Here is a 14,340-nt window from a genome sequence, read left to right as displayed (position 1 = left end):
AAAACTGAATATTTCTATCAAATTTTGAAGGAAATTCGTCTGTAGGGAAGTTATATCACCCATCCATGGCAATTTCAATTCGATAGCTCGAAAACACAAACGGCCAGATGAATGAAATTTAACAGATAGATTAATCCTCTCATTCCACAGAGATTCGAGTTTTGGTGCCTCAGAATACCGAAACGCCCGAATTTCTTTTTCAAAGATAACTAAAATTCTCTACCACCCTCAAAACCAGGCAATGACAGCCCATATAAACAAAAAAAAAAAGACTCCTTTTAAGTTGATGGCTACTAAGTAGAATACACTCTCGAGTATCCAATTCGAAACTATCCGGCTTCCGAACTCTCCGGCCTGTTTTTTATACACTAAAAACTATAAGTTTTGACTCTTATCTTAGAGTTACCTTTATTTATCTGTGTTTCATTTATGAGTGAAAAATAAAATCAGTTCGAGTCAATTTTCTTAAGAATTAGGCCTACGATTTACGTTAATGTTTTGTTTATGTTTCCAGCATTTAAGTTAGGCATTACGGAATTTATATTAAAATGTTAACAGTTTATATCCTTTAACTTACTTTTTTTCCAATAAATTATTGAAACGTGCTGTACAATATACAAACTACCAGCACAGAGTCTTCTATTTTGACTTGAAGCGTTACCGGCAACTGATTCTATGATTCACCGGGCCACGGCTACGATCACATACAAAATGTAGCCGTGGCCGTGGCCTGGTGAACGGTCAGTATCGTAAATCAATGAACGGTGTTCTCTGTCTTAGCCAAGATCCATAATTTTTTTGCGGGAAATGGGGATAACATCTTTATTACAGAGTATGCTAGAAAGTTCAGGGTAGAACTCTTCCACTAGTTAATTTTTATGTTGATCTGAAAAATTGGCTTAGACTGACTTACATTCATTTGGTTCTAAAAAATAAGGTTCAGTGTAAAGACCTTTTTCAAAATTTCATTTGTTTATCTCATTCTGAATAATCATGTTCACATGAACACAAATAAGAAAATAGGTTGTTGCAACATAAATCGTAAATATTTTTTTAAGTAGCAAACGATTATTTTAATAATTATAAATTTTATTTTGTAAATAGTTGTAAAATTCAGATTGGCAACAGTGATATTTTTGGAACTTTTAATTTGCTGTTTAAAAACGATGCTAGAATTTTGAATGAAAATAAGTGGATGTAAATTTGATAATATTACCTATAATGTAATAAGATTTAGTTTATAGTAAGTTTGTCTGCATTTTATTTTTGTTAACACACGAACTCAACAAGGTAATTTTCGGATTTAGGGAAATCTAAAACGTGGATATTTACCAAAATATTCAGTTGAAGTTTTGAAGATAAAAATATTTTGTATATATCGTGTATAAGAAAAGAAAAAAAAAGTTGGAAACCAATGATCACGTGTAAGTGAAATGTTTACACAAGTTTATAAAGAAGTAAGAGATTTAACCGCCTTATCAACATCGCGTCGTAAAATTAATCATCGTACTGAAACAACCGGTTTGTGAGAACTGATAAAAACAGCCTTGATGCAACCAACATTGGTAACAGTTCTCATAATTCTTATAAGGTTTTGGTTTTCAAAAAAAGATGAAAATGATTTCCAAAAATTGGATAAGAGAAGAAACTGTAAGAAAAGAGATGGAGGAAAATATTTCACAGATAGGGGCAATGGTTTTCTTTTCTTATTTTTTTTTCTTTCACAAAAAACAAACGACTCATCAGATTCTGATAAGAAAATTACCGATAATTTTTTTAAGTACAAACATTAAAGCTTCTAAATAAAATTTCTACGAATATGTACTTAATATAATTTTTTTATAAAGCAATATTTTATGGAAAATATGATTTATTTTAAACCAACTGGAGTGGTCTTTCCAAAGCTTCTTTGTATACTTTCTAATAAAGATGTTATGCCATAGAGCATCTTATATCTCACAGGCGTAGTTAAGAAATATTAACTTTTGGCACGAATTTAGGGTTTTTGCTGAATCTATCGTGTCATCCTTGGAGAGATATTTGGCGATTAATCTCTAGCTCGCATTAATAATATATATCCAAAATGCGAATTTGTGTTTTAGACACGTTTTTCTCAATCGACTGAAACAAAAATTGGTAAAAGTGAATTTTAGTGTGCACCCAGCTGCGCCAACAATGCCAAGTCGCCAATAAAGATGGCGGACAAAATAAACAAATACTTCCGCGGAACAGTTACAGTTACTATTTCCCGCCATCTAATTAGAACTTTTTACTGATAAGCATTTATTTTTTTCATACTGCCCGGTGCCTTCTACAGATGCCGAAGGCATCTGTAGAAGGCACCGGGCAGAATTTTTTAACTTAAAAAAAACATCCTACGGCTTCGCTAGCAGCGGGAGCGGGAACCTAGTAGCTTCGCTAGCACATTGAACATAAAGACTGTGTGGAAAACAGAAACAGTACATAACCAAGAGAAAAGAAAAAACGGAGAAATAAGCAATCGGAACATTCTCCATACAAAATTTCAAACAAACATACTTTCCCCACCTTCATCAACTTGTAAAAAAATATATTCCACTCACCCTCCATCCATTCTGCCGGTTCGATATCAAACCATTCTCAATACAAAATTTCAAACAAGCATCCTTTCCTAATTTCATTAACTCGTAAAATATATATGTATGCATATTTAACTCGCCCTTCATCCATTCTACAGGTTCGAAATAATCCCGGCATAACAAATTATGAAGGGAACCAACCGTTATAACACCAAAAGAATTACGAGAACTGCGAAGAATTCCATTTGCAGCTGTCTTTGAAAGTGAGAATGCAGACGATTTTTTTGAATCGAATACTGACAATTAAAAATTGCAAAAGAATAAATATTTTCTGTTCGTATTCACATTAAAAAAAGAAAGAAGTAAATAACTTTTAATTATAAGCTTAAATTTCTTTATTTAATAAATTTAAATTATAATAAAAAACAAAAGTAAAATCTTTAATCGATATTTTTTTAATATTTTTAATTTAACATTTTTCATAATTTAATTGTAGTTTAAGTACAACTCAACCATTGCAAAAAGTAGTAAACAAAACAGCAGTACGGTTGCTATAAGAGGGATCCGATGGGTTGCAATATTGGCGACAATCGGCTGGTGCGCACTAATCTTCACTTATGCCCATTTGTAGATTATTTGATATATTTAAGTCACTGCATTTTTGAACAACGGCGTTTATATGTTTCTGGGCTAAATCCTAGGGACGGGTACCGCCAAATTTGACGCCAAACTTTAAAGATAAAGTCGCCAGCGTCTCTTGAAAATAGTCATGATATTGAGAAATAAAATTCTGAAGATTACAACGTATGCGGGGCTTGGCGAGAAAATTTTGGCGGAAAATTGCCAAATGGTACCCGTCCCTAGAACTGTACCTGTTTCTAAAAGCATAGACTGACAGACAGTCAACGCCTAGGAAGATTTGGTTCAAAATTTTACGGGCGTCTGCACTAAAGATGCTAACTCTTTGTACCGAATTCTATCTATATAGCTCTCTTCGTTTCGTATTATCGTGTTCGTATCGCCCGACAAAAAATTTCCTTTTAACCGAAATTACTCAAAATCTAATAGAAATCTACACATTTGGTGTAAAGACCGAATATCACATTTTATTCTTCCATTTAAACTGTTTTTCAGTTACCTTTGTTGCAGACAGTCAGACCAACATTTTCAAAAAAGTGTTTTTTAAACTCAGGGGGGTCTAAAACGTGCAGATTACACAAAATTTCGAGTTAGAATTTTTTAACAATAACCATAGTTTATACTTCTACGTCTATATGCTTCTACATATACGAGAAAGTTAAAAAAGTATCAATAATAAAGAAGAATATATATGTAGTTCTTTATAAACCAGATTGTTTGGCATTCATTACCAAATGAGGTGTAACTATATTTTGGAAGGTGAAAATGAGCATTTTGGATTGATTTTTTAAAAACAAATTTGATTAGGAATTTCTTAATTAAAAACTTAGCCAGATTTTGGCGTTTTTCCGAGATAACTTCCACAATATTAATGCAAATAAATAAATAAATAAAAATTTACACCTTTTTAAAATTTAAAAAAATTATCTTTTCACAGATTTATTTGTCATGTAATTGTTTCCTAAATTTAAATAATCCCTTTAAATATTTATTTTGTCAAATTGCTTAAAAATAAATTTCTATATTGAAACGATATTCAAGTCTTTTTCATTATTTCATCAAGTAATTAAAACAATTCGTCTATTATCTAAAGCAGATATACTCAGGGTAGTGTGGGATAAAGATCCCGTATCCTGTATGGCGCCATGTTGGCCATGTTGCGTCACGTCATTAATCACGTGATGCTTTCCCGCCATAATTGGCAGACGGGAGTTGGGTAGTGAGACTGCAAGACTTGTAGCTCACGCTCATGTGTCTTTTTGTGTTCTTTGTTAGTAATGTTTTGTCCTTTGCCCTTTAATCTTAATAAATATATTTCTCATATTAATGCTGCTCGTTGCCTTTTCCCACAGTAGTATTCTCATAATTGACGTGAGGTATAAGAAAGTGAAATTTCAGAACGTCGGAAAACAATGTACAATCAGATTATCGAAATCAATCAGCGGTTACTAACAGACTTCACATTCATGGTGTGAAATGGATTAGAGTATGGATGCTGCCCATGTGACCAAGGGTAGGCACACACAAAAATTACTGCGTATACAATTTTTTTTAAAAAATTTCTCTCTGTATTAAAGCATTCATTTTTTCATTCTAGTATTGTTTACAAGGAAGCTATAGCAAGTCTTAGCAGCTGGACCTGTTTAAATAACACTGTATAGCTCTTACTTAAATAAAATTTACAAATATCAGAGAATTCGACATTTTTTTATAATTTTACAAGCCACTTTGATGACATACAGTTCGCCAGCAGTACTAGTTGTGTTTTATTTCAATTAGATATCTTAAGCATAATTTGAAATTCCTAATTCTATCAACAAAGCATTTTCAAGCATAAAATTGCGACAGTAATAAAAAGTCATCATATTTTAACAATCTTAAAGCTGCTCTGTTCATTGTGTGCATGAACCAACCTATGAAATCGAGTGTCATGAAATCGTCGAACCATTAAAACTTATATATCTGGATAATTTGTTTCAAACTGCACGTTCTCTTTTTACGGTAATGTAATTTCAGTTTCTAATTCCTTATCTAAATAATGAAGATACAAATCAGAATCTGTCTTCTATAATTTTCAACAACTAAAGAATAACAAATGATTAAATATTTGATGTAACAATAAAAACGATTTGAGTTTGATTGTCACAGCAAAATCTATTGCTAAAAATTTTTTTAGATAAATGTCAAACTGCTCAATTAAAATCGTAGCTTTAAAAAAATATTCTTTTATAGGTGTAAAAATAAAATTTTATTATTTTTATTATAATAATTTTAAAAATTACAATGCGGAAAATACAAAATCTCATTTAATTTTTAATTAATTAAAATTCTGAAAAAAATACAAAAAGCACCACTGCGAGATGCACTTTTCTAGTCCCCAAAATATACTGGTACCACATTTAATACCTCAAGGTCAAATGGCTCATGTTGTTCATCGTCAAAGTATACATGTGCAATCATACATTTTTCTTTATTATTACTAAAGATAGATATCTAAAGAGTTTTGCATCATTCTTAGAATGAAATCCACTGAGAAAAATCTGTTTGTAGGATACAAGGGAACTTCCAAACCAAAAAAGCTAGATAGATAAAATTTGGTACACGAGTTTACTATAGTTAACCTATACCATAGTTACTAAAATATAGATCTGTCTTAACAAATTCTAAATTAAATCTGTCGAGGTTTTGATCTTTTTTTTCGATCAGTATTTTCATATAAATGTAAATGTGTTAAATCAAAAACTCAGAGTTTTAAATCAATGAAATTTGGTTCATGATCTTATGGCTACAGTTGCTGTTCTATATCAAATTTTGGGTTCAATTAATACCAAAAGGGGCGTCCAAAATACATATTCGATTTTCTGACACTCTGTATGAATTATATGCCAGTGATTAAATGCAAAAAGGGGGGATGTGTGGGGTGGGAAAAAAAAAGAAAAATCGCCACTCGCTAGACTCACGCCAAAGATCGATATCTCGAAACAATTAATACGCGAGTATCCTTTTTCTATACTAGATTACGAAACATACAACTCTCTGAAAATAAAAATCTGAGTACTTGGGCTGTTCACAGCAACACTTGAGGTCCATGATTTTATTTTCAGAAATGAGGAGGAGGGATACCTTTTGAGGATACCTTTATCAAAATGCATGCAAGGAAGTTTAGGGAATTCCACCCCGCTAGTGTTTATTAATAAATATTTTTCTTAGGATTTGCTTTGAACTCATTGATATAAATGATGACAGGAAGACAAAGAGAATGATGCTTACAGCAAACACCAGCAGAGAAGAGGCGCAATGACAAATCCCAGAAGAAAAATGAGGTGCTTCAAGCTGAACTCTCGAACATCACCCTGGATCTTTTCTAAATTAAAGAAAAGAAAAACACTACAGCATCATAACAGGTTTAAATTTAAGAAATAAATTGAAAAATCGTAACATTTTAAACAAAATTTTCATAGTTTCTATTAAACAAGCGTTTCGATAGATAATTGTTGATTCATAAGCTAATATATTTAGTAAAAATTCAGAGAGCCTTATTTGTTTTGCGCGGTTAATGTCGTAATACTACACGAGTACTTATATTTGGACTCATACTTAAAAATATCAAACGATTGCTCCTGTAGTGTATTTTCGACTAGACAGATTAGGCAGCTGTTTTCAGCCCTTGTACTGAGGAAGTACAGATAGGTTGATTAAAAAAATGTTATTTACCATTAGCGCTTTAAAAAGTATAATTAATCTGACTCCTAGACAATTTCCTTTGGTTTACTTTATAATTAGAGTATTTATAATCACTGAGTATTTGTTTAAATATTATTGGGCATTCTCATACATGATAATAAATAATAAATACACAAAATATTTTCATGAAGTTATAAAATAAAAAAAATTAACCTAAAATAAATATGTTGTTAAGTTAAAATTCTTTGAGATGCGAAAATAAATTGACCACCAGTTTTGACTGAAATTATTAAAAAAGCCCTCATAAGAGGCATTGCCTAGAATCAAAAAACGACTAAATGTGGCTCTAATACCCATAATCCATTTAAAACTTTTTCTTTACTTTTGCAATTAAAAAAAGATTGTTTTTCAAAATATAGTTATTCATAGATAAAGATGTATATTTTGAAACAATTTAAAACTTATGATTTACTTTACTAGATTACAGACTGCTACTGGAGGCACCTCAAAAATGAGGACGAGAAAATTCCGGTATGGTGATTAGTTCTCACCAACCTGGAGGATACGAAAAGATGGGGGTTGGTTATCTCCCATCGATGAAGGGACGTACTTCCCACGCGAAGGATTGTACCGTGGCCGATGGCCCTTAGGACTCAACCACAGTTCTTGTCAGTGTTGCTGTCGCTTCGGTCCGGTCTTTCAGTTTTTATCTCTCCGCAAACTTTATAACAGGTAGGAGTAGTCAATTTGTGATTACCAGATTAATGATCTGAACGTAATTAACGAACTTGGGACAGATATAACAGTTTTGCAAAAAAATCAAATCTGATACCTAGATTGCCAACCCGCTCTTTAATCTCCTATATCACACAAACAACGGTAGATCTAGGATACAATAAGCTCATATATTCATACCACACTGATTTTCAATGAAATCAGGTTTCGAATTTATGATCTTTTCAATCAAATCGCAAGTCCAAATACCATACACCCTTCTGGAAGGTTCGGTTAACGAGAGTGCTAAAAAAATTCAGATTAATTTTTAACTAAAAATTTTTAAAAACTTCTTTCTTAGAGAGCACTTCTACCCAAGAAGTAACTACTTGCCTAACTTGGTAACTCTATAAAGCATTTAGGACTAATTTTGCCTTCGTGTATGTCACATAAGGAAATTTACAGATAACATGCCATTTTATAATTAATATCATGTTGAAACATGCCAAACTCATTCAAGAAAGAATGAAAACTGCAACCAAATGTGTAGAGAACTCTGTTCACAAACGCTTCATTTGAAAGATTTTTCTGCTAATTTTTGGAAATGTACTGAGAACATCCAATAGTTTGCGGCTTATGAAATGACGGATATGCAGATCCCGCAGCAAACCTACGCGGTCCGGTATAAATGACAGTGCGTCGATAAGCTTTGTAACAGTATAAAAAGCAAATGTATACTTTCAGCGATTCCTGCAAAACTGAATGTGAACTGGACACAATGTTCAAATGCACAATATCGCTATATAAAGAATTATTCACTTATTATCGATTTGTCATATCAGCATCCTATACATAGAATTTCCAGCTTTACATTCGTACGTGATTTTGGTTTCTTTTTGTGTTGCCTCAAAACGATTTCTATGCTAGGTTTTTATGTCACACTGTATTAATAAATTACATATTCTGTATAATATACTGGTCCCCGAAATAAAATACTTTATATAACAGCTTATATTTTTCTTATAATAATTGCCAAGCTGAAATATTTGTCTTATTCCATTTTGACGCCAAAATTCAAACTAAGAAATATACTGTTCGTTTCAGAAGCACAAAACTAACATATTTTATTCTGCAAAGATACTGTTCGTTTCAGAAGCACAAAACTAACATATTTTATTCTGCAAAGATACTGTTCGTTTCAGAAGCACAAAACTAACATATTTTATTCTGCAAAGATACTGTTCATTTCAGAAGCACAAAACTAACATATTTTATTCTGCAAAGTAGTGATGTGCATTGAACAAGACGAGTATATTTTTGGAGTTATTTATTAGATTTCAAATCTTGTCCAATTATATCCATCTTCTATTAGTGTTTTTCCTCTCTAATCATTTAGAATCTTAATATTTTCATTCGGAAGTCTTATATTTATTCTTCATTTTGTTATTTCAGTTCTTGAAAATGATCCGTTATTACTACGCCAGTTAATTCTGCTGATTCGCACTTTCTGAGCTGCCTAAATGAATGTAAACATCCCACACTTATTTTGGTCTTGTTTGTCACAGGATTTCGAAACTAGCACTTCACTAAGGAGTGATACGCAAAATAAAAAGCTTTTGTAACGCCTCCTAATTTCATAAATAATCTCTCTTTACCCTGTTGCAAAATGTAAACATCTCCTTCTCTCATCCTTTTTTTGACGAAATGGACACCCTCTTACGCATGCGCAAAAGCACGGAGGATTTCCGAACCCGAGAATGAAAAGTGAAAGTCAACGCCTCCTGGCACATGCGCGAACGTGATGAAGATTTCCTGTCCGAGAAAGCACAATATTATTAAGATTTGGCAATCAGTCGCCAGAACTTGGCGAACATTATCTGAAGTTCGATCAACGAATGCCAATAATCTTTTATAAACACCTGAAAATGGTTTTGAAAACTATATGATGGCATTTAATATAGTAATAAATAACTGGAACATTAAATAAAATTCATAATGACATAGCTGGTTTCGATTTCAGTTCAAAATTTAACCTTGCACAATCGCTTTCGTTGAATCATTTAAACAAGTGATCTAAAAATTGCCATCGACCGTAAGGACATAAACATATACTTTAAACGTTATCATCGTGGATATCTGCGTTGCTTCCATCATTATTTTTTTTAATCTTATCGCGGGAAAACACCATTAGATATACGGCGGTTATATTTTTTCAGTTGACAAAGCGCCTCATTTAACCTCTATAGATAAGACGCAATGTTCTCTTCTAGAAAAAAAAAATCGTTTATTTCCTCTTGATAATTTATGACTAACAGATGAGGTGGGTTGAGATCCTATTGAGAATAGGGTCTGGGGGCAATAATCTTTTAATTTGAGAATGGAGCCAAAAGAAGAAAAAAAAAAAAAGAAGGGAATAATCAGTGGTTGATTTAAGCAATTTGTGGTCCCATGCAATGCATATTACAAGACCCCACTTTTAGTAACTTGGTCCACATGATTTTTTTTAATTTAATGATTATGTGAAGATAAATTTTATTCATTTATTTTTTTATTATATATATCGTAAAAAAAATCCATGAAGCAATAAAATCTTGATAAATTAATCATAAAAATTATTTATAGTTTCTTCATTTACAAATTAAAAATTTGATTATTATGACAGATTATTAGAAAATAATTAATTTTAAACAAACATAAGATTAAAAATTATCATTTTGCTGAACCTGTCAAATGGAATATAACATAATCAGTCAAGTCAATAATTAATTTTCTGAATTTACAGATAAATAATTAACTATACTTCATCTAATAATCATTGTAATAATCTAATGTAAATAAATATTATATTCTTAATACTTTATAATTGACTGAATTTATATCAAATTTGATTTTTGAAAGTTTCCCTGCTTTATAAGAAGTTTATAACATTTTCGAATAGATTTACCTGCAGCCTCCCTCCTTCAACTTAAAGGTCCTAGGAGCTGCCTACTCTACGTAGTCTACGTATCTGCTGATAGGAATACTTTCAAAAGGTTCCTTCTATATTGTTACGGATCACCGGATTCGCCTTGTAGTGGGTGTATGGTGTGAAAACACAATCAGCAGACCTCAGCAGAAAACAACGATGACGTTTATTTACACAAAGAACACGAGTACACAGACGGGACAAATACAAAGACGACAACTATACACAGTCGACACGAACATACAGTAGCCCACAAATAGTATTAGACCACAGCACACAAAGCGGCCAGACAGAATGCAGCAGGTGAGGGGATCCTCGGAGCTTCGCTCTACGGTCTCTCTAGACGGCTGAAATTCCCCACTGTCTTCTCGCTTTAGCTGTATCCAACTGCCGACACACTACTACACGACTGACTACAGCTCACAGGACTCGATGCTGCTTCCACAACAGACAACAGGACTCGGCACACAGCTGAGTTCAGCTCAGCAATAGCTCCAAGAAACGCTGGCACTCCGCCGTTGCTTCGCTATCTTCTCGAAGTCTCGTAACTTATCTACGACTCCGTCTACGCTTCTCTACGGCTCCTTGCAGCTTGAGACTGCTGGCCTTTTATAGTTCCCGGTAGATGGACCAAGAATCTTCTAGGCCAATCAGGTGTATCTCGGTTCCTAATAGACGGATCATTAAAATTCTCGAAGTTTCCAGCATTATCTATTTAGTCTCCATATGGTCACCACGTTTGTCACCAAGCTCTGGGATCATTGCCTCGGCAACCGAGCAGCATCCAATACAGATGATTGTAAATCAGTCTTTCCAGTGATGGAGCTAACGTGCTGGGAAGCAACTTTACAGGCTTGTAACAATATTGTTTAATCCAAAAAGATATACAGTAAAGCATTGTTTACATATCTTTCAAGAGATTGATGTCAAATGGCATTTAAAAAAAAGAAAAAACCTCTGATAAATGAAATTTTTTAATTATAAATATAATACTTTAATATGAGTGTAAATTCATTTAAAAGAACAGCTTTAAAGATAGTACCAGTATTCTACTATATAGTAGTAAAACATTGGAACTACAAAATTTTAAAGTTAAACAATGCGTAATGTATTAAATTTGGTATACAATATTGTCACCAAAACTGTAGATGTATATCAAATTTTGCACACATCCCCTCTATGGTTCAGATGTCTTTTTTTTTTTTTTTTTTTTTCCTTTTTCTTACTTTTTTTGTACGTAGTGTAGAGAAAATATAGTAATCGTCAAAAAATTCGAGCTCAAGGTTTTGACGAATCTCCACGTTTCAGACCACCCAAATTTGAAACGCACATTTTGGCCATTATGTCTGTCTATCTGCCTGCGAACACGGTGACTCAAAAACGCTTTGAGCTGGATGGCTGAAATTCGATATATGGAATTATGACCAAAATCGTAGGTTTCTATCAACTTCTAAAATAAATCCATTCTGAAAAGATCTGTTCAATTACAAGTGAATTCGATAAGGGCAAAGAACTAGGCAAATGAAATTGATAAATTAGTTTAGCATCTAAAATATAGATGTCAAATTTTGAACCAAATCCATCAAAGGTAACATCTGTCCGTCTGTACATCCGCGTGCAAGTAACGGCAACTCATAAACTGACCGAAGTCAATGAAATTCGATAGGTTATCTTCTGATAAAAGCTACAGTTTCGTGTCAAAGTTTTGTGTCAATCAGTTGGAAAAATGGTGTCCAAAATACGTAATCTCGCGATGGATTCAGTAAAAATGATAGATTCGCCACAAAAATCTATATTTCGCAACTATCGTTCGTCAATTTCATGCAAGGTATTCGCTGCTTGATTCAAGGTATGAACCTTGAATCAAGCAGAATCAAGTTTTATGCCGAGGAAAAGGGACAAAAAATTACTTGGAATGTATGCAAGAAAATTTCTGGGTGACCACTTCCTCTTATTTAAGATATAAGAAGATTAGAATTTAAACCGACAAATGATACAAACATAAAATAAATTATTATTTTTAAAATCCTCATAACATTTAAAATTCTGAAAATTAGGTGTTATATTTATGCATTCATTGCTAAATTTCACTTCTTGAATGAAAAAAAAAATTGCTTTCTTGCCCTATAATATTTAAATTATAAATAAGTAATTTATATATATAAAAAAATTTTAAGTCAGTTACTACTTTTGCAAGAATTCTTCACCTTCACGTGAAAAATACTGAAATCCTTGTACTTTACCGATTGAGCTACTGCCTGTTGATTTCAATTTTCTTTACAAGCTGCTAAAACTCTATTTAAAGCATTAAAAATTAATTGAATTTAATAATTAATGAATTAATATTTGAAAAACTGTATAAACATTAAGTGTCATTTCACTACAAGTTTTAAAAAATGCATTTAAACTTGAGTGGATGAATAAAAAGTATTTTATTAACGACTGAAAATTTGAACAAGATATATAAATATATACAGGGAGAGTGTGAACTAATAGTAGGAATTGAAAAAAGGTTTTTTTATGCATGCGTATATAATGTGAGAACTGAAGAATTCAAAACTCTAAATACCAGAATCTTACAAGGTGATCTTTATACCAGAATTGAAGATCAATGTCAAATTTTGAGTTCCATCGTCAAAAGAGATCTCCAAAGCACGCATTCATTTCAGTTTCACTATTGGATGAAGTTAAGCCCGATACGCATAATATTGCGCACGTATATGAGTCGATGGATGATCACGATCTCATTCTGTAAATTTGGCGATTTGGCGATCAAATCTGAAATTGTAAATCGCTGGATTTTTTTGAGTTAATGAATTCAGAGGCAGACATAATTCGAAAAATGTGTGTTTCTGTGCCAGGGAAGTAAAAAACATAAAGATTCATTAAACTATCAAGTCTTTCTCTAATTACAATCCACAAATATTTTTCAATTTAAAATCAACTTCTATAAATAAATATTCATTATTTTAAAGAGGGAATGATTTTGAACATGCACAATTCAACTTGCATACATAATTTAAATGTTATATCACACGTTTGTCCTTTTACCGTATTCGTAAGGGTCCATAATCAAATGGGGATAAAGTTTTGATTTAAGCTGAAAAACCGCAACGGAAATGTATCGGGGAAAAAAATAATCACCATCGGATCAGCAGAGACCTAATTTAAGTATCCTCGAATGATTTCGCAGATCCGTCCTTTCTCACAGATAGCAGCAGTTTAAACAGAACGTTTCCTGTGTCATATTTAAGAACCTCCTGTTCTCGGAATGACTCGTTAATTGTTAATGGAACGAGTCATTGAACTACTAAGCATTCCGATGCAGATTTGTTCAAAAGGCGGTTTTTTAAAGTGTAAATAGATTTAAAGAAAAAAAAAGAAACGTTTATATTTCATGCCAGTGAGAAAAATGTTTAGTCATCATTCTTATAGTTAGTCAAGTTTTACACCATGACGTAATATCTTCCGGTATCTTAAGAAATCTTCTTTAATGAAATCTGAATATGAGTCATTGATTAAAAACTCGGCTGTACGCAGATATCACGCAGAGTTTAATGAGTATTTTGGAGCGCATTCATTGCTCCAAGCGAGCTGAGACGCTCTTTACACGTCCTTCAAAATAGAGTATGTTACGGCATGTCCATATTTCCTTATATTAGGCACGAAGAGCGTCCAGTCAGGTTCTTGTTTCTTTCCCTTGGAAATGGCGAACATGCCGGGACGCTCTTCGCTGTATCTTTTTGGGAGATGGAAAACGTCGCGGCATGTCCATATTTC

At 32.6% G+C, this 14,340-nt stretch overlaps 1 protein-coding gene across 1 annotated transcript in view; it reads right to left on the bottom strand.

Moving 5' to 3' along the window:
* The window catches only part of LOC129965777 (uncharacterized), a 72,160-nt gene that overhangs the window by 22,599 nt on the left and 35,221 nt on the right, over nt 1-14,340 (bottom strand). The window contains exon 4 of the mRNA XM_056079957.1: nt 6,468-6,561. Within this exon, the coding sequence (XP_055935932.1) occupies nt 6,468-6,561 (94 nt within the window). The remainder of the gene's footprint in view (nt 1-6,467; nt 6,562-14,340) is intronic.

Source organism: Argiope bruennichi, chromosome 1 (genome assembly GCF_947563725.1).
Source record: "Argiope bruennichi chromosome 1, qqArgBrue1.1, whole genome shotgun sequence".
Classification (NCBI taxonomy): domain Eukaryota; kingdom Metazoa; phylum Arthropoda; class Arachnida; order Araneae; family Araneidae; genus Argiope; species Argiope bruennichi.
The sequence above is the reverse complement of the archived record's forward strand: the minus strand, read 5'-3'. Positions and strand labels throughout refer to the sequence as shown.